At 39.9% G+C, this 24,959-nt stretch overlaps 2 protein-coding genes across 2 annotated transcripts; both read right to left on the bottom strand.

The window, feature by feature from the left end:
* Nucleotides 1-1,160: 1,160 nt before the first annotated feature.
* Nucleotides 1,161-10,286, bottom strand: tmem87b (transmembrane protein 87B; the record flags this gene model as incomplete). Its single annotated transcript, XM_079229461.1, is given in 20 exon segments — nt 1,161-3,003; nt 3,780-3,810; nt 3,906-3,958; nt 4,160-4,230; nt 4,344-4,417; nt 4,507-4,610; nt 4,709-4,767; nt 4,922-5,019; nt 5,901-5,907; nt 5,910-5,982; nt 7,022-7,115; nt 7,217-7,316; nt 7,410-7,593; nt 8,002-8,063; nt 8,316-8,484; nt 8,616-8,669; nt 8,769-8,903; nt 8,995-9,086; nt 9,176-9,236; nt 10,137-10,286. Coding segments are annotated over 20 exon segments (1,713 nt in total). The 3' UTR covers nt 1,161-2,961.
* A 1,015-nt stretch (nt 10,287-11,301) lies between these two features.
* mertka (c-mer proto-oncogene tyrosine kinase a) lies at nt 11,302-24,648 on the bottom strand (the record flags this gene model as incomplete). Its single annotated transcript, XM_079229355.1, has 19 exons — nt 11,302-12,100; nt 12,693-12,829; nt 13,442-13,601; nt 13,751-13,860; nt 13,969-14,087; nt 14,206-14,298; nt 14,394-14,474; nt 14,576-14,671; nt 14,784-14,872; nt 15,463-15,613; nt 16,421-16,556; nt 18,056-18,201; nt 18,882-19,071; nt 19,148-19,263; nt 19,349-19,435; nt 22,873-23,043; nt 23,125-23,225; nt 23,310-23,625; nt 24,567-24,648. The coding sequence occupies 19 exons, from the start codon at nt 24,646-24,648 to the stop codon at nt 11,662-11,664; spliced, it is 2,820 nt and encodes a 939-aa protein (XP_079085481.1). The 3' UTR covers nt 11,302-11,661.
* Nucleotides 24,649-24,959: the final 311 nt, after the last annotated feature.

A 24,959-nucleotide genomic window follows, 5' to 3' on the forward strand; every position in this document is an offset into this window, starting at 1 on the left:
TAGTTGCAGTTGAAGTATTTTGGCTGCAACACCAAATAGCTTTTTGTAGTATTTGTCTTCTTTAACTCGACAGACCCCAATGGAGGTCTGCACCTCTCGTAGAAACCCCAAATGAGTTTTAATACTTGAGTTATTTTCTATGATTTTTTTCAAATTTGTTTTGCGGGAAAAAAAAATATATTTTCAAAAGAATCACTTTTATACCATATTTTGATCATAACTATGAACATCCAGCATGATATGAGCCAGATTCCCCAAAAATGCCTCCTCGAGCAGTCCCCGGGTTTTTCAAACTGTATTGTTCAGGCCTTAACAACAGCCCACATACTAATAAGACACCTTTTTGGAAAGATTAGGACAAAAATCAAAATAAAACAAAGCATTGGCATGTTAGGAAGGAGTTTCAGTCCAAAAACTGTGTTGTTAGGTTCAAAAATTTAAAAATGACTTATTTTATGGCAAAACATTGGCCGATTTGGGCATGCTGGATACCGACATGTTCATCAGTTGCTTGCATACTTGCTGTATGACGCGGACCAGGGAGGCTTCAAGACTCACAAGACAAAAAAGCTCTGGCCATTTTGTGACTTCACAGGTACTAATAGGGGGTTTATAAGGATTTTGATTGCTTTGTTAGACTCCCACAAGCCCGTAGGGTTACGGTATTGTGTGTTTTATTGAAATCCGACTTTGTAAGGGATACTTATTAAGGATTTAGTGAAACGCTAAGTCACTGCGGCAAGTTACGGCGTTTACGTAAATATTTAAACTTAACGGTTACTTAATAACATTAACATGTTAATGTAAAAGGGTCAAAACAAACCCAACATCTGGTATAAAGTGTTGTCCATGTTGGACTATAGAGTGTCATTTTAAAATGGGAGTCTAATGTCAAAGGTTTACCCAGTTTGGGTACCACAAAATAACTTGTATTATCAACAAGACAAATACATTGCTTCTAGATTTAATGTTGTTTCAGCACTCTTGGTCAAAGCGAAAACTCAGGTTCCTCTGACTGTTTCAGTCCGTTTCATTATGATACATTACAATTTTCTTTACAATAACTAATTTCCTCTTGAATCTGGTATCAAGACCGCTTTAGAAAGAAATATTTTTCTACTAATGCAGCAGAAATGACAACCATAGTAAAATATGTATATTTATTTCCAAATTAATAATGAAAATCATAGACAAAGAAACAGTCTCCTATGTAAGATTACTATTTTATGAGAGGACACACTTCCTGAGAAGGAAGAGTGAAGAAAACTGCTGGTATGAAAAGTTTAAGCCCAGTTCTTCGTGACACTCATGAGAGGAAAAAAAAAAAGCTGAGTCATATTATCCAGACCGCGCTCTACCTGTGGAATTATGCAATAAAAGGAATCAATACCCATCTGTACAAATAATCGAGGTCTACTGCAGGTGTCTGCAGTTTTATATAACAGGACGACAGTGTGCCACCAAAAGCACAATCATTCCAGGTTTCCAATCAATACAAAAACAGAATAATGACATTATAAACCCAAGTGATCAGCTTTTGCTTACGCTAACCATATAACTTAAGTCCTGCTGTTACATTTACTCAAAACGACACACATGAAGACGACGAGTGTTCCAACTCCAAAACTACACTGACAAAAACACCAGGGCAGCCAATTTCAAAATATAATAAAAATAAAGACTTATTGGACAAAACATGAACGTTTCCCTGGTGTCTGCGAAACCGCCACAATTATTCTTTTAACCAGCAAAGAAAGCAAACAATGCAAAACAAGCTGCAGTTCGCCTTTCGCCAAACACATTGTGAAACTGTTCAGGGTCCAAATGCATCAACAACATGGAAGCACACATTGTCAACACACTTGAGAGTAAACATGGATGACCACACTGTTTAACAACTTATAAGTACACTTGAAACACAAATAAATAATGAAATTATTAAACTCCATAATAACATACATAAAGTATATTGCTCCGCATTTCAGAACACACGAAACCTGCCCACCCAAATTCAAAACACGACTGCAAAGCCCCAATTCTACACTTCTGAATCTAAGATTTCAAATCAGATAGAGTGTGAGGGGGGAGAAGCACAAACTCTTTCATACACAGACACTGAGGATGCCAGAGACATGAACAACACTTTTATACATCTTGTTCTCAACCACCTGAACAGTTGAGGCCTCATACAAGAACTACATGTAGGCAAAGATTTGAACTTCAAAGTGCATGAGAGCAAAATATGTCAAAATATATCAAAGTATGTGTGTGAATTTGTTTTTCTCATCTCAGATCTTAATGTTGGCAAAAAAATAAAATAAAATAAGTGTGCTTGAGATATTTATGTATAAAAAGAAAAATCCTGTTTGGGATTAATAAATAAACAGATGGAAGTAAAATTCTGCTTCCCTCCCATGGCTGCAAAAATATCTCCGATGAGCCATTCTTGGTGTTCATTAGTGAGAAAAAAAGGCTTTTTAATTCTTTCCCCATCCTAAATAAGCATCTTGTTTTATTACAACCAACCAATAACATCTAGATACCCGCAAAAAGAGAAGAGACTTAAAGTAAATTTGAAGGGTGTGTTCATGCATCAGGCCCACTGTTCATAATTCTCTGATAAAATAAATTCTAATTAACATAAGCGAAACAAATACAGTACTTAATATAAAATGAAAAATTATCTTTGGAAAGAAAGGCTCGAAACTGATCATAATCAGGGAAATACTTGGCCAGCTTGTCAGTGAAAAGACAATTTTCCTCTGGTAGAGTCCTTTGCTCTTGAGAAGTTGAAATCGTGACCTGCACCACCCTGTCGAGTCGAAGCCGTATGGGACGAGGCCCTAAAAAACTAAACGGCACTTGTCCACCACCACCGGACTGGAGATCCCGGAGAAAACCCTGCTGCAGACTGAGTCAGGGACAGCTGCTATCTTCTCCCTCCATGCCTGGAAATGATTTTCACTCCAGCTTTGACATCTCATATCTGGTCGTCATGATTTCCTGGAAAATAATATGCACATATAAAATAAACATTTTTGTCCAGGTTATCAAAAAATCCCCAGAAAACCAAATGTTATTGCCTTTTATTATTCAGACACAATGAACCATTTGAACCACCACCCTTGGTTACTTTGGATTCGCCCGTCCAGCTTTACATTCAGGCAGAGCGAGCTAGCTACTTGTACTCGTGACCACATCCAGCTGTGATATCGCACGGCGCTATAGGGTCAGGGGCCACGAGACATCACTTCAACACAGGCTGTGGAAAGAGCATGTTGTCACCACTTGTTGGCAGGTAGAGCCAACTTGTTAAAACTAGGTGCAGTCATAGTTTTAAGCCCAGAGCATTGCTCTTACTACAGCGCCATTCACATCACTTCGCAAGTGAAGAGATTCAAAGCGTGGCAGCCCTGCGGTGCATTTGTACAGTTGCGAAGCTATAATTAGACAATTCCTCTTCAGGGAAGAGCTTTAGTGAAAGGTCAGTAAGTATGTGCTTGATCAAGGTATGCAGGTAGGTATAAACTAAACTTATACATAAAAACCCAAAGGAATTTACTGTGTGTCACCGAGTCCTCAAGTCAGTCCCCATTTCGTCACCAATACAGTAACTCCAAAATGAGTCCCAAATGAGTATCAAACAAGGCTTTCTCTCTTGCCGTTTTAGGCCAAAGGTACCCATCTTCACATATGTAGACCAGCTGTTTCTGGTTAAAGAAATAAGGTGTGTGAATCCTGTTATTATATATATTTATAGATTCTAAAGTAATTCCTACCTCATCGGAGTCGAGCAGGATTGGTAGAGCTCTGCAGAAACAAACAAAGAGACTGTTAGAATCACACATGCCTCATATGAAAACATCTCGCTGGATTCAAAAATATAAATTTGATAGGATGCTTACACATCCGTGAGAGAGCTAGGAATGTTATCCTCCACCCACTTCAACTCTTCCTCCTGTAAAAGTGGAAAAAGAGAGGGTGGGAAAAGAAGTGTGAATAAGTATAAATACTGCCATCTGCTGAAATACGCGACAATCGTACAGCTGCCTTTCCTAAACGTGGATAGCTACTCTTATCAAGGACGCTTCATTTTGAATAAATTAGACTGAATTACACAAATCAACACAGAAATATTCCAAACCAAGAGAAAACTCACTGGGTTTATTTCAGCAGGCTTCACTGTGCCATTCGTCTCACTTTTAGATGTTCTCAACTTTATCCCTTCAGCTGTGAAGAAAAAAGACGTAGGACAGAAATGTTAAATGAGTGTAAAAGCATTATTAGACTCCAAATGTTTGCAGTGTACTGGATGAAGCAGCGCCCCCATGATGTCATCGTACCAAGGTTTGTAGAGGCGATGAATTCCTCAATCTCCTCATCGTCAGAGTCATCAATGAGAGGTGTGAAAGCATACCTGTGGACATGTGAGATTTAGAGATTAATAACAAAAGTATCCAGTTCGATTCATGTTGGTGAATTCAACCGTCCCAATGTACTACTTGCCTTTGGTTGTTTGCAGACGGTCTCCATAAAAACATTATGACGAACAGAATGACGGAGAACAAGAACCTCCAGAAAGCATCTTCCACCCACAGCTCAATCCAGTCCTTTAAACAAAACAAAAAAGGCCAATAATAAATAAAATGTTAATCTATTTATTTATTTTTTTACGCAACTTCTGATGAATGTGCCAAACCGTACTCACAGACTGGCAATCTGTAAACCGGAATTTTTTTGCTATCCAACCCATGAAAACGATGGAAGCTGAGGGAAATAAGAAAAACGTTTGAGACACAACTCTGTGTGCTAATCAGGACTTGTGTTTTCACAGGTTATGCATGGGTAAAAACACAAATAACTAGAAATCATGAACAATGATTTTAAATATCATGATTGAAAGTGTCGTTGTACCACTCACCAAAGACGGCAAATATAAGTGTGTTAGTAAAGTGCCTGTACAGAGACAACTTGACAGGGTTTTTCCTCAGCTTAAGAGTCTTGATGGTTTGTGCCAGGCTGACAAAGATGTTAGTGGCAGTCAAGGTAAACACGTGGCAGGCATAGAAACTCTTACAAATTAGTCAATGGGACCGTATAAGCTCTACATGAGTATACAGCACACACACACACACACACACACACACACACACACACAAACACACACACACAATGTCAGAAGTCGTTACATTTAGAATAAAGTAAACGTCTGGCCAGTCCTAACTAGGTTTACCTAATAATGTGGACAACTGAAATATATGTATACAGTATTTTTTTTATTTTCTTATTGCTTTAAAGTCTTTGTCAAAGTGCTACTTAGGAATGGGCAATATCACAATGTATTCTGTGAAGAGATATTAATCATAAACAGTGGGAACTTTTCCTTAAACAACTCTGTGTTTTCACTTCTTTTTTTTTTTAAATGTATATATTTTTAAATATATTATAAATAATTTTATTAAGATGTTAGAATAGAGCATTTTATCCATATTGCCCACCCTAGTAGCACACTGTTATATCAACAGGAACACATGTAAAGGGCGATGGGTAGGCATGCAAATTCATCGCTTCTACCAACTGAGACCCAGACTGATAGAAAAATTACCTTATACCACTGATTGTACAAGAAAAGAAGCAGTGAGAATGGAGGATTTATAAGAGTAGTTAAATCATCAAACAGAACAAAAGGTGGTTATAAATTTCAGTGGAGAATGAATGACGAATGCAGTGCTGTTTGCTTCTCCGCCAACTTATACTTTAAGTGCTCTCTCACTGCTAATTTTCCTGGCAAAGGAGGAGGACAGATGCAGATGCACCTCTCTTGGTCTAACCCCTCTAGGGGTCGTGTGCAGGAGGTGCGCAGCAGAGGAGAACCACACAGGGAAAGGTTGTGGGTGCACAAAAGGATATCCACCAGCAGAGAGAGGAGTCAAGCAGAGCCAAGGGAATGTTGGCCAGCAGGGCCAAGTCAGAGTCTTTCGCCTATAAGGGAGGACAGAGCAGGACCAGAGGGCACAGGGAAGAGGAGAAAGACGGCAGCACAGCCAGTAAAATATAGAATCATTCACCAAAGTGCAAAGAAGAAATCACCAATTAATCCAAACCAAGAGGTAAGAAAACTCAGTCATTTGGGCTCAAGTGAGGGTATAATAACTATTGCGTGTTGATGCTGCTGAGGAGTACACTGAAAGGATATGAACCAGATGATGCTGGCGTCCAAAACAGCCAGAACAATTGCTGTAATGACAGCAGGGCCATTGTCTCGACCCTTGATTTTTGGCAGCCAAACAAAATCAAGAATAATACACAAATTATGATGTCAGTTTTACTTCAAATCTCAATCTGAAAACAAACCACAATGCTTTAATACTGTACTGCTAATTTCTAATTAAAAAAAAATTACTTGACTCATGATTATTAGATACTTTGTCAAGGTCATCGAATTTGGCAACTAACTGAGCCTAGCATTACAAACACTACAAAGTTCGACATAGCCTTCTTTGTGTTAGCTGGTTCAACTAAAACCCCAGTCAGAGTTAAAGGGCATCATGACGGTGGTTATCCACTTTCTTTGTTCGCCCATGTTTCTTCATTTGGGTCCGTGTACGTTCCCATAAAAGAAGGCGTTGCCCGCGTCATTAGAATCTTCTACTAAACCAAATGGAACGATACGGTGCCGCCTACTTCACTCAAGAGGAACCTGTCATTACTATGGATACAACAAATATTACAGAAAAAAGCAACAGTGTTGCTGAAAATAAGGCAATTGAGGAAAGCTTACAGAAAATTGCTAATTCTATAAATGTGTACGTTTATTTTACCACTCGATGCGTTTTTTTACATATTTTACAGCTGTACAATAAACTTGATGCAGAATATTTTAACAATATACTCCCTCTGATCCAAATTGTGGTTAATTTATTTCTAATCTTAATTAAGCAAATAAAATCTTAACTTTTGTGTCATATGTTATTGTTGACATTTGCAGTAATGGATCTTCATTTTATTTTTGTAAACTCACCCCAGTAATCCTCAGGACACCTTCAATGCTAGCAAAGGCAAAGTAGAGGATTCCAAGCCCCACAACTCGGTGCATTACCTGCCCCAGTCGAGGCCTAAAACAATACAGACAAGAAAAATTTGTTTGCACAATAATTTGAGGTTTTTCAACCAACAAACAAGTAGCAGGTTTGTGTTCAAATACACAATCACATACTTCACAATGCCATATCCAAGGCTGACAATGATGACAAGCAATCGAGCCAAAATCCTCTTGAGGGCAGAAACCAGCTCAGCAAAGATCAACAAGCCTGGAGCTGAAGGCAACAGAGATGGGTGAATAAATGACATTTACAAAACCAAACATTTAACTATCTCAATGGTGATGATGATGATCTGGAGACACTCACAAGCAGAGCCTACAGTGTTAGTATTTTCATATTCGGCACAGAAGACAGCTTTTTCCACCATGCCGAGGAATATGACCCCCGCTATCCAAAACTGGATCCTCAGCAGATCCTTCCAGTAGCAAGCTGCCCAGATAAACCACAGCAGGGCGTAGAAGATGTACACTATGCACATCACCATGTAGAACTACAAACAGACAGTGAGGGGTTAGTGTATAAACACATATGGAAGCAGTCATCCCACATGGTTTTGCTTTTTCTTATTCAGAGTGCAGACTACTTGTTCAGCTTCAGCGTGATTTGCTCTTGAGTTCATCTAATCTTCTCAATTCCCTGGAGTGGACTGTACTGGGCAGGCCAGAGCTAACTGTATTTTTTTTATTATTGCATTTTAAGTGAACTGTTCCTTTAAAGCAGCAGACAAAATCTTTTGACTTGTGTCACTACTAATTTGCACAAAACCAAAAAAAGTGTACATTACAACCCCCCAAAATAGCTAGAAAAGAATCATGGCCACATAATATTAATGTACATATTTTTCAAATAGGTCAATTTATGTTCAGGCAACTTAAATTACAAAAGGTCATCTACTTACAATCATGAGAGGCCATTCGGTGATAGAAATGTAGCCATGGCTGCCTTTCATCACCACATCAACTGGAAGATAAAATCCAACCATTACACAAATATTCCAAACATATTAAAATGATTTTGCATTTATGAGCCAGGTTCTGATTAAGGAAGTCAATTTTGCACATTAATAAACCACCAATCAATCCATGCTTTGAATGCTTTGTTCTATGCAGAGTAAACATATTACAGGGTGTTTTAGTTCATCTATGCCAGTCACACAATATTGTTGTTGCACATGATGCGATTATCTTTAAAAAAAAAAAAAAGAAGTCTTACCTGTTAAATTCCAATTGGCATCCTGTTTACTGGACACAATCTTGACAACCAGCAAGTAAGGCCCGTCCTTCCACGTTGTGGCTATGACGTTGTCTTGGATATTTAAATTGCTGTTGTTGGCGTTGCTTCTGTCATACTCCTCAGTAATCAATCCAGAGTCTTTTTCCTCCTGCAGTATAACAAAACATGTCATGTAATACTATTTCTGTGGAAGAAACAACACACTAAATACACAGAATACTGTCAGGTTATGTTTATTCTGTTACTATTCAGAAATAAAGAGTGTTTATGTTTTCTTACAGGAACTTCACCCTCAACAGGTGGATTGACTGCTCGTGGCTTTGCCTTGGCTTTCTGAAAAAGACAGACAATTACCGGACGTTGAGAGTTAATAAATGCCAAGATGTATGTGTGTGTGAGACAATACCGAGGAGAGTAAAGTAACAAACTTACTTTGAGCATTGGAAAGGAGTGCAGCACATTGCTACATGCTATGGGGCCGTGCTTGTGTTCGATGAACTCCCCTTGTCCGAGGGGATTTGGATCCAGGCCCTCCCCACGACTCAGAGGTGTTCTCCCATACATTTCCTTCAGACAATGACAGTTACAACTCAGCTTCTAGAAACAATAAAGGCTATACTGTCAGATAATTAGTATCACATCAGGACTATGTACTTACTTCAATATTGTTGAATTCATTGTGACAGGGGTAGTATTTTAAATACCAGTGAATAGAGATGGTCATGTCCTCAGGACAGCCAAAACGCACAACTAAAAAATGGGGACACGATTGATGAGAAACACAAGGGACAAAAAGGGGCAAATTTTTTTAATAAGTCATCATCCATTCCATGTCTTACCTTTCAATTCAATGTCTGTGTCTTTATACATGGATTTTCTTAAAAGCAATGGTCTTGAGGTCTGCAGGAAAGACGATTAAGTTTGTAAGCTGGAGGGAAACAACATTATAATTTGTCCGATTGATTACACACATTAGTTTATAATACATGTAAACTTATTCGTCATTTAGGAGGGATGGGGACTCAGTGGTTAGTACCGTCATTGGTTCAAATGCAACATTTTCTGTGTTTGTGAAGCAGAGAAAAGGCCTAAAGGTCTGGAGAATCAGAAACTGTAATATTGTCTATAACACCTGCCTGTCTGTAAGCCTGTCTGTCTGCCTGTATGTCAGCCAGTCACAGACTGGTGATCTCTGATGGCTGCACCATGGCCAGGTCACCTCACAGTGCAACTAGATATAGAGACAGATACAACAACAGAGGGAATTTGAAGCGTCTCGATACTTAAATTATTGATAGAGTCTTTCTAGTTCTCCTCGGATTGAGTCCGAAAACTGCCTCAACACCGACAGAGAACAGGGAGGGACTCCACTGCACAAGCGCTTGATTGCAACGCAACTTTCGGCTGTGTTTCCGTGTATATTGCAGCAATAACGCGTTGACGTGTTGGTAATAAAGGAGCTCAGACCGAGACACGTACAGTTCCTCTCGGGGAACTCAGTGAAACTACAAAGAGTCTGTGGACAGCTGGACAACAAAGCTACAGTGTAGCCAGCTAGTGAGTTAGCCGACAGCTGTCCTTCTGCACAAGGTGCACGCTAATGACAACACCCGCTGCTCTTTGCACACCTCGTCCTTCTCCACTAAGGACAACACGTCCAAGTCACGAGTGGTGACCGCGGGACAGATTTACACGCCTACGCCGAGCATAACGAGCATAACGAGGCTAATGTAGCTCATGTTAGCTAGCCGGTGCTGCAGTGTGTCCACTGTTTCCGGTGAAACAAATACAAACACTCACATTAACAACTGTGATTTTCCAAAGCCCGGTCTCCGGTGCTGCGTTGACTGCCTGTATGGTACCGAGCGACAGGAGGAAAAGGACTGCCCAAGGACAGAGGACTCCTCTGGTGGGACAGCTCCACGTCCTCATCCTGACGGCAGCAGCCATGTCGGTGCGGGATGAGCATCACTTCCCTGCAGGCGGCGCCGGGAGCCGCCAAACTTTAACGCCTTAACGCCTGATCATTTAAAACACACACCAGCTACACTTGCAGGTTTATATGAGCCTGCTATTTGTATTTACTTGTATATTGTAGACAGAAGGATGAACTACTTGCTCCTTGTCAGCTATATTTCACTGTATATACTTCTATTTCACTGTATATACTTTATATACACTGTATATATTTACATTTTTGCATTGTCTTTATTATTTAATTTTCTTGAATATAATTTTCGTAATATGTTCTGCTCTGCTATTTTATTGTATTGTATATATTGAGCATTACTCTGTAACTTTGCTTGCTGCTGCTACAAACAAATGTCCCCCTGGGGATGAATAAAGTATCTATCTATCTCTCTATTTATATATATATATATATATATATATATATATATATATATATATATATATATATATATATATATATATATATACTTCAAACCTATAGTGACCTAGACCAGGAAACATAATCTATACAATGACCTCAATTTGATTTTTTTTTTCTTTCTTTTTTACAGTGCATTTTACACTACTTACACTATCATTTGTAACAATTTGCATTGAACTAAAAACTACAAAATACTACTGAGGTCTTCTCCACATACTTAGATGACTTACATGTACACGACATACACATACTTGCTGTGGATTACTATTCATGCATATATGTATTCACATAGTTGTTCTCAATACTGATATATGTAATTACAATGATCACCTAATCTTGCATTTTACTAGACACTGTCGTTGACTTATATTGGGCCTCGTTCTAGTTCAGTCACTAGTTGGGATTTATATACGCTTAAATATTTTATAGCAGTTCTTTTCATAGCATATTTCCCCCATTTCTGTAGCTGCCACCTTTTACTTTTACTGCATTTACTTTTATTATTATCATTTAGATGTACATGATAGTATTGACACTGTCAGCAATGTGAAGGAGTCTGTGAATCTTGGCAAAATGTATCTAATTTTATTGGCATCTTGACAAAATCATCAAATCATGTATTTCTTGATCACTTTACAAATGTTCTGTACATTTCTATATTTACATTACAACACAAAATCCCATACAGTAAACAATTTCACAGTTCAGTGTATCTTAAGCTTATGGAACATACATGAACATGTTGGATGTTGACACACATGGACAACATTCCTAACGGACATGTACGCTGGCCATGTATGGCACAAACTGCTTCTCCAGAGAGTCCACATCAGGAAAGGTCAAGGTGCTCGCAGTGCAATGAGGCAGACTGTTTAGTACTGACGAACCATAGTGATAGTTTTATTACAGTTTTGATCTGCTGGGTACCAATCTTTACAGCAGGAAAGAGGTATCACTTGAGCTGTGATCCATAGCCGTCATGTCAGTAACCATGTCTCCATTTGCTTGACTGAAAGCTTCACTTGACAAAAGAGGCGTGTCCACTGTAGGAGATCTCATGGAAGGATCAGAGATCACCACCACATAACGATCATCCTCCTCATCCTCTTGGCTCCCGTGAATGTCCGCAAAGACTACTGAATGTTCTGCTGCCTGGTGGCTGCAGGAAGGTGACGAGTTGAACACGGGATGTTCTGCAGGTGTCTCTCCATCAAGGTCCTCTTCAGGAAAACTGGTGTTGATATAGATGATGTCGTCCTTGCTGAAAGACTCCGGCAGCTTTTCTGTGAGCTTTTCTAGCATTTCTCGCAGTTGGGTAAAGATGGGACGGTCCAGCGGATCGGCCCTCCAGCAGCTGTACATGAGCTCATACCTAAATGCAGGTAAACAGAGGAAATAACTAAATTCATCTCTGTAAAACTTCAACTTTGAAAAAAATAATAATGAAAAAATATCTTTTCAAGTTGTATATTCAATTTCTAATCTCACTGCATATGTTAGTGGTGAGAAAATCGGCACAGTATTAAACCTTTTGGGAAGGAAAGTGTTTTCTGGACTGGATGTGAGCCAGAATAAGGAGAAGTGAAAACAAGTATGTACTTTACATCAGTACTCCAAGTGCAAAACAACTTAAATTGCTCAAGTTTATGATGCATATTAGTTTGCAGTAAAAATGTGATGCAACATAAAATAAAAATTAAATAAGGGAGGACTGGTGGATGTTTGTATAGTGGGATCATATGCAAGGGGACTGCATTTGAACTACAAATAATTATTACAACATTTTTTTAAATGTGAAAATGTTTTCATAATATTTTTTAATTGTTAATTTATTAATGACCCCAATTGTAATCCTACAAATGATCTCCATTCCTGCAAGGTTTAGACAAACTGTTACATCTCTGATAAGGTCACCGCCAACACAATCAATAGTCAATACTCGTGTCCAGAAGAAGAACACTCACAGCTCATCCAAACAGTCTCCTGGCTGCTTCAGTCGCTGTCCTTCAAGGAGGTAGTCATAGATTTCATGATTCTGGATGCCGGGGTACGGTGTCATTCCTCGTGTAGAGATCTCCCACATGGTAACGCCAAATGCCCACTGCATGACACAGAATATTAACTTCAGATGATGTTTCATTTTGTGAAAAACTTGTTTTCTCTTTTATCTAGAAATACTATGAATATGTGCTGAGATGAAAGTGTGCTAAAAACTTTTTCAAAATGATAAATAAACTTGTACATTTGGAATTGTGGTCTACTACAATTGTGTAATCTTCAGTTTCGTTCTTTTCATTTCCAGTTTGAATTAACAGATTTGTGTTTTATGTTACAATATGGAGGGGGGGGGGCATATCTTTTCACCATTCAGTTGCATTAATTTGGATTTTTTGCAACAACACAACATATGGCTTCTGTTTTTCATGACACATTAGGAAATTGGGTTTCAATAAGTGTCAAAAGCAAGGAAACATTGCAAAAGAAGGTACACATCCAAAAAAACCATGATGCAAGAAAAACTCAAACTTAACCACACTCTTAAAAGTAAAACTGAGTAACTAGAGCTGCTCTGTGTATATCTCAGACTGGCTTTGAAATTCTTTGGTAGTGTAACTGACACTAATGAGCACACCAGAGAGTGTTGACGAGGGGTTAGTTCTTCTATCAGTGACACATGTTCCTGGAAGAGACAGGAGCGTATGGAGGTACTTACCACATCACTCTTTACAGTAAAAACTCTGTCTGCCAGACTCTCCACTGCAATCCATTTTACAGGCATTTTGGCTATTCTTCCCTGCCTGTAATAATCTCCACTGTAGATCTTCTTAGATAAACCAAAGTCTGCTACACACACAGTCATGTCATCCCGCAGCCTGTAAGACAAACAAGGTATGGACTTGAGAATAAAGAGAAACAGCAAATCACATACGCCATCTAAAGAAGCAAACTGACCTTTACAGGTTTCGGCTTTAATCTAAAAGCGACGATTAAACAAAAATAAACTTTGGAATTTTCAACCTACATGCAATTGCGAGCCGCCAGGTCACGATGCAGAAAGCTACGACCACTGAGATACTCCATACCCAAAGCAATGTCAACCATGAACTTCAGGAGTGTCTGAGTGGGCAAGAACTGTGTAAAAAGCAAAAAACAAAATAACATCTTTAGGTTTAGTCTTTTTATATTAATATATCATATGAGCTGCCAGAAATATATTTCTGTGTTTGGCAAGAATCTTACCACTGGACTTTCTCCCAGGCGTGAGCGCAGCAGGAAGCTATGCAGATCTCCATATTTCATGAATGGCAGGATGACCATCGGCTTTGGAAAATGCCCTGTGCCTACTTCCAAGCACACACCTAAAGGAGACAAGTCAATAAACAGAAATAATGTTCGGACGGGCAAGTGAAAATGGAGCAGCTAACGGAGTAGTGGGATTCTACAATACTTTAAGAGGTAATAATACGTCACTTGTACCGAGCAGTCTGATGACATTAAGATGGTCAAAATCCTTCATGCAGACCGCCTCATTCAGGAACTCTTCAATCTCCCTTTGAGAGAAGCTATCCACTGTTTGAAGAAAGAACATAGAACATGATCTGCTGTTTCTGCCTGTTTTATTTGACAAATGACCAAAAGATGTCTTTTAGTAATAGACAGCTCACCTTTCATCGTCTTCACAGCAACTTTCTCTGATGTTCCATCTGGTTGTTGTAAATGTCCCTCAATCACGGAGCCAAATTCACCTGATAGAATAAGATCATAAATACTATATTCTGCACAGTATGTGTTGTTATCTGTAATAACCTGATAATAAGAGATAATGGCTGCACAAATGCTCACTCACCCTCTCCAAGAATCTTCCCTATCGAGAGCAAGTTCCTCATGACCATCACGTCCTGAAGTTTGGCCTGGAGTTCATCACTAACACCAAGGTTCCCAACTGCAGACAGGACTCACTCAAGTTATTGCGTATTTATAAATTTGCCTTTTCGCAGGACAACACATATCTCTACATCCGTGTTAATTTTTCCCAATAGTATTCAAGAACATACATGTGATTCCTATGGCTGATCGATTGTAGGTCCTCTGGGGTTTGTACTGCACAAAATGCTGCTGCTTTTCTCCACTTCCAAACACCCGCCTGCAGGGGGGGACATGGGAAGAGAAAAAAACAGGGAATGCTGAACAGTGAGCTGATTCTCTCATTAACGTCATGACAGCCGTAATCATGCAGACACAGGCTGAGATTCAACTGAAGAGGTGGTCGTAGTGAGGAAACCCTCTGAGTTGTTGCTTTCCTGACATTGAGGTCACATACTGTTTCCCTATCTGAGTGGCGGCCTGTGACACATTCCTATCCATATCCTGAATGGCAATACTGAGTCACAGACTTCATAATAATGAACTTCAGAGAATTATCCGCTGCTTATTGTCTATTTATCCAGCTGCACAGTTATTATAGGACTCAGGTGCAGACAAGGGTGATTAAGAGGAAGCAAAGGCAGTTTATTAAGTCCGAAAGTGGTACGTTTTTCAAGTCTTATAACGTTGTGTCATTGAAGAATGTCACTCAACTGGGCAAGAAAATAAACTACATCTACTATCAAACCTAGTCGACAAATGGGTCACACATTATGATGATCTGTAGCAACTTTAAAGATAACCCAATCACATTTGGTGCAAGGTTGGTAATGGAATCCACACTGTTTGCACAGAAGATAGTCAGCATACCCAAACCAAGAGTCAGAAGTCCTGTTGTGTACACAGATAGCCCCCCAGAGGCTCATCAGCAGGAGACAGAAGCTACACACCACGGCCAGCACAACATAGACTGAGTCTGGAAACCTGGCGTCAGGGCTGGACGATGGGGGCACCACTGATTCTGAGATAGGAAGAAGAAATTATCTGATCACATTTTAAGAACACAACATTCAACAAATGGGACATTCAATGTTACAAGATTTTAGTAAAAAAAATAAAAATAATTAAGATTATAGTAACAAGTCAAGAGATAAGTTGTTTCAATGTGAATCAATGAGGATATGTGGTTTATCCCAATATGTAACTGTAAGCAACTTCAGTCTTTTGTATTTTCTGCTATTTAATAGTGGTATTAAATGGCAGGAATGTGTTCTAAAAGCCGGAAATTATTCAGCATGTTATCACTTCCGGTTCCCTTGTCTCAAAGTCAATGTGTTTTTCTAATGTGTCTTTGGCCTGAAATAACTTCGGTGGCATAAAATATGTCAGTAGATACCTCTCAAGACTTTTTAAGCTTTTACATGTTTTTCAACTGTTGTCACAGTTTTTTTTCTGCAATAATCCAAAATCCAATGGAAAAATCCCATTGGCTATTTGTCAAAGGAATCAGTGTGATGCCAACGGCCGGTGTGGGCCAGCGAAAATACATCATCTCTGCAGCACTCTATTACGTCTTAAAAACTATTAAAACTAGTTTCCTAACTATTGTTTTGAAAATGTCCAAGATACTAGTCATATCAAGTCATATCACTCTATTTTAAACAAGACTTGAGCTTAAACTTAAACAATGTTTAAGTTCAGCGATGTCAGTGGCACTGTGAGGCACCGTTGAGCTCAACTCTGCTCACAATGACAATATTAGTATGCTAATTGTTGTAGAATATTAAAATACATCAGCTGAACTTGATAAATCAATAGAGCAGCTTACTGTCCTCTGGCACAAACAGCCAGACGTGTGGGCTGACCATGCCACTGCCTGCCTGCGTGCATGCAGCCACCTCCACACTGTAGGTTGTGTTGAATTCCTTCACATCTACAAAGGCCTCGGTGTTGAAACTGTGGATCTGAAATAACACACAGCATAACAACAAAGGCAATTTAAATGTGTCTAGTGTCAAAGTTAGATTCTTTCTAAAGGCGTATTTCAGTGGTTAATCATTATCTCTGTGGAGTTCAACCTGTTGTTAGAAGAACATACTGTAGGTCACACGCTAAACTGAGTTTCAGTGGTACAGTAAGGTAAGTCTGAATTTACCTTAAACTAAACTAAACTGAAGGAGAAGCCGATTCTCCATGATTCTCCTTGTACATGTGTGCAACGTCTCAAATATGGGTCAACAACTTTACTGCATGTCATGTCCTTTCTCTCGCCATGTCTTCTTTTATCTCATTTCAACTTTCAACAAACAAGAAATGCAACAAAAAAGTCCCTTCAATCAAAGTATGAAAGCTTTTTGGAAAGTTACAGAGAAGTGTATAATGGACATTATCATATATAATGAAACTGCCTAAAAAAAAAAAGGGAAGGAGGCCAACTTGTGACAGGGGTAGTGCTGTATTTCACAACCCCACATGGTGGGGTTCCTCTCTTTACCAATGTGCTGACGGCCAGACTGGGAACACTGAACCCATGATTAATGGTGGATTAATTAATTAATGCCTGTGGCTCCAAACAGAGGGCAAAAAATGTTGTGACTCAACATCAGATTAAAAAAAATTAAACAAATAATCAACAAGAAATAGTTAGTTCTCTAACTTAGTTCACAATATGGCAGTTTTAGGTACAGGTGGGATTGATGATGAATTAAGCTGCATTTGCTCACATTTACAGTCACTGCTATTCCAAAACCAATGTGTAATATGACATCATCACCTGACTGGGCAACGCATAAGGATGTTTGGACCGATAGTACACATCCTGTTATATTCATAATCAATTCACTCTAAGATGACTCATAGCCACATGCTGAAGAAAGAAAAACACAGTTTTCACACCATCAGCTTCCTGCAACCACAACACAGACATAAAAAAGGGACCGGAAACACACTATTGTACTAGAGAGCACTTACGCAGTAAGAGAAGAGCTACTACTCACAAACAGCATCATGATTCCATGATGCACCGGACAACTCAAAATAAGTTGTTATTAAAATGAATTGTTAGAGTGTATCAAGATAAACGGCACTTCTGGTAAATGACCTTTCCTGCCTGGTTGATTCTTGAGGAGTGGAAAAAAACAGTTGTTCAGAGATAACAGGGAATCTGACCTCTGGTTCAATAGGCAGGACAAAGGGAAGATCAAATATTCCCAATATGCGGGAATTCTTTTCATATGTGTCATAAATGGGTCATTGTTATCAGAAATGAAGAAAAAAAAACCATCAGCATTAACAAATAAGAGAGAAATATTCTCACACGTAGCCTTTGTATGTGCATATGTATATTTTACAAAGAAAGGGATATATGACACTTATGAAGCTACATAAACCAGGGTAAACTCAAGAAAACATGAATTTAAAAAAAGGGCTAAATCTTTAATTACCATGCTGTCGGCGAGCTTACCTTGTTTGTTTGTGAGCCATGTCTGACAATAACATCATAACCAGTGAGGATGCCATTTATCTTATCATCCGGAGGAGGTTTCCACCTGATCACCAGCCAAGACTCATTCAGCTGTGCGGTGACATTTCGGGGATAAACTGATGGCACTGAGAATGTGACAAGAAATGGGAAACAGAGGGATTAATAACATGTAAAATGTCAATCTATAAAACAAAAATGGAAAAGAGAAAGTAAGACTGTCTCTCTATTGAAATCTTTGATTACAGTTTGGTATGTGGTCATTTCCTGGCACAGCATATCAAATCTTTCAACTAAAATATCCCCTGTGGTGGCTTTAGGAAGGAAATTGAAAGCAGCTCCACCCAGTAGGAACTTTGTGTTTTCTCAGTGAGACCATTCCTATTTCCTATGTGACCCTTCAGGAAAACAACAGAGATGTTAGTGGATATGACATTTTTACTGAAGGGGACTGGCCACAAACAGAGCAGACAATTGTGCAACTTCCGTAAATTCCAGTTATTACATGCTGCTGCTGCAAGGAGGCTTACATTAAGCCCATTTTGGACGGGAAAGTAGGCTAATTACACAGTGCTATGGTTCTCAAACCCAAACAGAAAATCTGCTCTGATGAGAAGGAGGCAGAAAACAGAGGCTCTTAGTAAATAAGCAATGTGGTTCTTGGTCTCAGCCTTGATGGATAGAATTGGATTTTTCTTCATTTTCCCGTGTGGCAGGCGCGTATTGCCTGCACCCCAAATCTGCTGGTGTACCACCAACCATCAACCTATTGTCACAAAGTTGTCCCAAAGTTCCCTTAGTAACACACCTCCCTCTGTGGTGTTGCTCTGGATCCACATGGTGACAGGAGAGGATCCCACCTCATTGCTGCACGAAACGCTCACGTTGTACCACGTCATCGCCTGCAGCCCGGGGACTTCGCACTGGAGAGGCGGCACTGTGACGTTGATGAACCTGGTCGTCATCACTTCCCCTTTCCTCCGACTCACCTCTTTAACCTTAGATGGGACAAAGAGAGCGTGAGGATCAATCGGAAGACATTTAGCGACAGCGCTGTGCAGATGTGGGGCTTACCCTGATGTGGCATTTAGTTAGTGGAGAGAAACCATCATGTCCGGGGATCCAGCTCAAAACGAACTTATTGGACTGCCTCTCCATCACAGTAACACTAGACACAGGGCCGGGAAGCACTACAAAACACCATACAAATAATAAATTAACTCCCTAAAATGGAGGCATGTGGTCATCTTGCAGAGCCTGAAAACCCAGTTGTACCTTTGATGTTGATATTTGCTTCCCTGGAGGTGGTGACACCCTTCGAGTTGTAAGCTTCACAGCTAAACTGAGTGTACTTGTCTACACCTGCAATTGACACATTTGAGAACAAAATGTAGTACACCAATACTGCATGGATTTAAAACAAACAATCATCAATATCAAGATAGAGCTGACTATTATGATAATGTTGTTTTTTTTTACATCAATGCTGGGTGTAAAAACTTGAAGAACAAGTCAGCCAGAAACAGACTGGTCCTTTGTTTGAACAAACAACCTGATTTCTCTGTGTCAAAGTGCCATGTCAGCCTCGATAGAGAAGCTAGAATGAAACTGATACAAAAAAACACATTTGGGAATGACTCGCTTCTTTATTATACTTCAAATGTTCACACAGTAGCAGCTCATGCAGTAAGCTCAAATTGAGCCTCTCTAGTGTGATGTACTGTGGTAACAATGCTTTTGCTGGGTCCCTTTTCCTGGATGCACAATTACTGTCTTTCAACAGCCACAGATCTGCCCAGTGAGAATAGCACTGGGTGAGCTGCTAAATAATGTCCCTTTTGTGCTCTGTTTTCCAGCATCACTATCTACAAAACCTTTCCACAAAGCTAATCACAGAACAGCCTGTGAGAGACGACTGGAACCAACTTGGGATATTTTGTTTACATTCTGCTGAATATCACGTCCTCTTAAGTTTGCCTTTGTTTGCTCGGGAACACCAGGGTAAAGAGCGCTTCACTTCACTCAATCTGCTTGTTTGCACAAAGATAATCAGACTTAAAATAGGTCTGATTGAACCATTCATCACGTTAATCATTTTCATTCACATGACGAAAACATCCCAATTTAATTTGGTATCACATGGATCAAAACTGAACGTCAAAAACTGAGAGAAATGTGCAAATAGATCAGTGCATTTCCAGCCAAGCTGTGCAGATGTAACTACCACATTCCTCCTTTCAAACTGAATGGCAAACAGATGGTTGGAGCAATGTGGGACCTGAGCAGGTTTGTCTGAAGACCCAAAAGACACTGGTCATTCCTTTCAATTTGACCAAACAGCAAAGGAACAGGAAAAAACGACGAGACCATTTACTTTAAATTGTTATTCCCAAAATATATCTTTTGAGTCCTAAAAATTCCACAGTCCCTATCGGGTTGAAACATTGCTGCATGTAGTCTGTCCTGCATTTTTGTGGCTATGGTCATGTTGCGAAATGGTGCAATGCACTATGGATTCCATTGGTGACACGTTTTCATAGAGGAAAAAGTATCATGTCCACAAAACTTTAATTACACGTTTAGCATAATCCACTTCCATGCAGGAACATATATATGTCCTGTGTTTGCATGTATTTAGCAATATTTTAGTTTGGTATTTTAGAGTGGATTATGCTGCAGAGGTGGTTTCAAAAATTGATTCTCCAGCAAGCATCTACAGTAGATCGTCAATAATATTAGCTCATGGCTCATTGAAGAAACAAATTTATTTTATGTCATATCATTTTTGGAAAAGGAAAGGAGTCCAGGTACAGCCCTGCTTTCGCTGTACTTGGCAATGAAATGAAAACAAAAAGCAACAAGACTGCAATAGAAATAGATGGCTTGGCAACTATAATGGAAACAAATTATGGAGGAAAGCTCTCCAGCTTACTGAGCTACCTATTTTTCTGCTATAGTTCTTAGCAAATAGAATCAAACTACTCCGTAAGGTTACAACTCAAAAGTCAATGAATTTCCAGTCTTGGTTACTGTGCATCACATTTGGTTCATCAGTGTAGTTTGTCTTCTCAAAGCTAAAGCGCCAATGCTGTGTTCACCTGCTGTCCTGAGATTGATAAATAATGTAATATGTGGATATGCAGGCTTTCATTAACCCACATTAAATCCCCATCGACTTCCTATCTCTTTTAGAAGGTATACTGCCCAGTTTTCAAGAAATCTGAATGATGAGTGCATGCTAACAATCATGCAGCACTGATATCATGGGATCCAAGCTGTCGTGGAAAATGGGGCCCTCGACTCATAGCATGCAAGAGGTGCATACGAGTGGGTTTACACTGTTCTGTTGTGCCAATATTTGGTCCTGCAAGAGCTCTGGAAGCCCGCAGCCTGCCAGCCTCTGTGTCCAGCCCCTCCCTGCTGGCTAGTGGGCCGTCCTGTGAATGAGGTCTTTGTCCCCGGAGCCAACCCCCGAACACACTCTCTGTGCAGCCCCCCCATACCCTGGCTGCCCAGGCCCTTGCACATGCTGGACCAAAGCACAGATCTGAACCTTTAACCCCTCAGCTTCGTACTGACTACAGCAGCCTGTGGCGCACTGAAAATAAAGGGGATATAAGATGGAGAACATAAACGTTTTGCTTCTCGTAAAACAAATGTTTTGTTTTCAGAAGAGGGCAGCTGAGGCCATAAAGGCAGAGTCCACATTGAAAAGACAGTTATATAATTTAAAGAAAAGTCCATGTACATGTTGCTACAAACAGTCCAGTAATTATATTCATTAAAAATAACCAAGTCACATATCACATGAGAGTGATATATCAAACTTCTCATCTAACTCTCGACAAGAAAGTAAATACGCATAAATTCCCAAAATGTCAAACTATTGCTTTAGTTTCGACAGCAGGTGCATTTTCACAGTTTAGCTAAATTTCTGTATGTCACAATTCCTTCAGTATACACCGAGCAGAGTGGTGTTACAAAAAGCTCAGACCATGCATGAATGACCGCTGTTAACCATTCAGCAGTGCTGCAGGAGGCCCTAGTAGCACTGACCCTGTGATGAATCTCATCGCAGTAAGCAGGCGACAGATGCTGAGGCAGCAGAGATGAGGCAGAATAGAAACCACGTACAAAGTGCTAACCGACTAGACCTAAACCACGTTGTGTCACCATCATCAGAGCCAAACGTCCCTTTGAATGTTTCCACGTTCAATCACAGCAGCAAGTTCAGCAAAGTGAAACAAATTCATTGGTTTATGAAGCTGTAACTTGTGAGTTCCTTCTAGTTTAGTACTTTTACAAAAAAATTATACAAGCCAGAAGTTCCTCTATGAAAGCAATACAGAATTAGTTTCAGATGTGTGGTTTCACTTTGACGTAATAACACCGTAATAGCAACATGAAAGTCAAGCTTCACCCAGATGCACTTTCAATTATTTGATGCAGATAAAACAGACTTTTAAAGGAGCGCTTTTAAATTAAACAAATACATTTCAGAGGAAATTACTTCTTCAGCTTCTCTAACAAATGTCAGACTGGTAGGGGGAGAAAAGTATGAATCTCAGATTCAGCTTCTTTCTGTCTGATTTGAGGTCATTCAAAATGATGTTGAGTCATATTCTGATCATTCACTGGTGTAAGAACAAGAGCAAGAAATGACACTTCTCCTTGGAGATCACCTCAACAGGAACAGGCAACCAGAAGGAAGGAGATTAGCTGCTATTGAGTAGATCACTGTGAAACACATGTTCTCTGTATGAGTGAGAAGGAGAGAGAGACACGGTTGGTTGTCTCACCTGACACAGAGTAGTTATCGGAAGAGTTTCGAAAGTCACTATCGGGTAATCCATCACGGAACCAGCGGATTTTAATAGGGTCCGGAGGTCCAACTGCATCACATGACAAGTTGAAAGGTGAGCTTCTTGTTACATTTCTGTCCTCTGGTTGATGGATAAATGTCGGCAGACCTATGGACAGATTAAAAACGTGTCATGAAAACTGTTGACTCCTTGAAAAACAACACATTTTGGCTCTGTGTGGAAACTCACCTTCCACCTCAATGGTGATGGGCTGAGACTCTACCATTGTGGTGCTGATGCTCAGTCTGCAGCGATACTCCCCAGCATCCACTCGCTGCACATGGCTAATGCTGTAATACGGTACATGAAGACACTTATTAATCTGTGTAATCAGCCCCTCACACTGCGTTTCCCCTCCATGTGTTACAACCTACCTGACAGTGGAGAGGAGAGTTATGACCCCGTCTGTGACGGTCTGGAGCTCGTTGATCACCACCTGTGTGTTAGCCGTCAGGTCCTCGCCGTTCTTCTCCCAGAGGATGGTGGGTTCCAGCCTGGCATCTGGGATGTCGATGGAGCAGTTGAATTTAGCCTCATGGCCCTCTGACAGGGGGATGGAGCCAATGGTGGGCCTAAAATGCAGCCGTCTGAGCTGATCCGGGCTCAGATAAACCCTTGAAATGCGGCCCGGTATCACCAGAGGCTCAGAGATCCTTGTGGGACGGTGGAACCGGCCCCCAGACTGCTGAGCTGTTCACAGGCAGAGATGTTACATCAGCACAATGTTCTACCTGCATGGGAGTTGAGGTCTGACACGATAACCATCAAAGATTTGAGACCCAATGTGACGGAACCGGGCATGTGTTACACCCAAAATGCTCACAAAACCATCTTGTAGTAGCATTTAAACATCATGAGTGTGTGACAGTTTTAGGGATGCATCAAATTATGATTTCACTTTCATAATAGATTTAACATTTTGAATAATTAATTAATCACTATAAAATGTCAGAAAATTGTGAAACTGCTTCTTTTGTGTCACCAACAGCTGTAAACTCAATAGTGGTGTAACTAAGATGATATGCAGAGCAAAGCAGCATTTGAGAAACTTGAACCAATTCATTTTTGGACTTTGTGGCAAAAGTGACCTAAATGATGAGTACATTATAAAAAAAATGTGTCTATCAACTTTCTCAATTAATCAACAGATCGTTTGAGCAGAAAACTATTTTTGTATTTAACTTTAACTTTTTATCAATACACCAAGATGTATTATATATGGAAATGGATATGTTTCTAAAAGCCATAAAGAGTTAAATCTAGATAAATACAGTATTGAGTGAATGTTTTCAAATGCTTTTCAACATGTATGAAGTAGGCTATGACTCTTTAACAAATTGGTATGTTGAAGTGTTATCTCTGTCACCATTCCAGTCCACAGCCGAATAAGCCACAGTGTATAATTAAAAAGAAGCGACAGTAGCCTTCACAGTGCTATGAAACCAACTCAGGAATGTGCCTTGTGTTATTTAGGACGGCATAAGAACTTTGTTGGCCTTTTAAATAAAAGCTTTAACGCTTGAGAAGAGAACAATTTTCTGCTGCTGCACATAAGATCGAGTTTAGCATGAAATGCCACTGTGAGGCATGACGTTTGTGCAGGAAAACCTCCAAGAAGGTAAACAACTCACCGCTGACCGGACTCCCCACAATAATGATGGCCGTTGCAGAGAGAAAAACTCCAAACCAGCCTGGAGTAGACTTCTTTGCCATGACCTGTCTGAGCTCTTCGCTGCTGCTTTCTGTCCCGCAACAGGCTGGATTTATTCTAGGCGGATTGCGCGGGACCCGGCACTATATCACCGACAATAACCAACATCACCCGCTAGTGTGACTTCAACGCAGCTTGTGTGGAGATTCGTTGACCCGACATCACATCCAGCTGGAGAGCGAAAAAAGTAAACCTTTCTCCACGTCACAGGAGGGATCCCACGAAGGCGGGACTGAATGCACCGAAATGCACTGAAAACAACCAAAATACTGAAAATATAACACCAGATTAAAGGAGCCACAGGCACTCAACA

This window comes from Taurulus bubalis, assembly GCF_910589615.1.
Source record: "Taurulus bubalis genome assembly, chromosome: 14".
Taxonomy (NCBI): Eukaryota; Metazoa; Chordata; class Actinopteri; order Perciformes; family Cottidae; genus Taurulus; species Taurulus bubalis.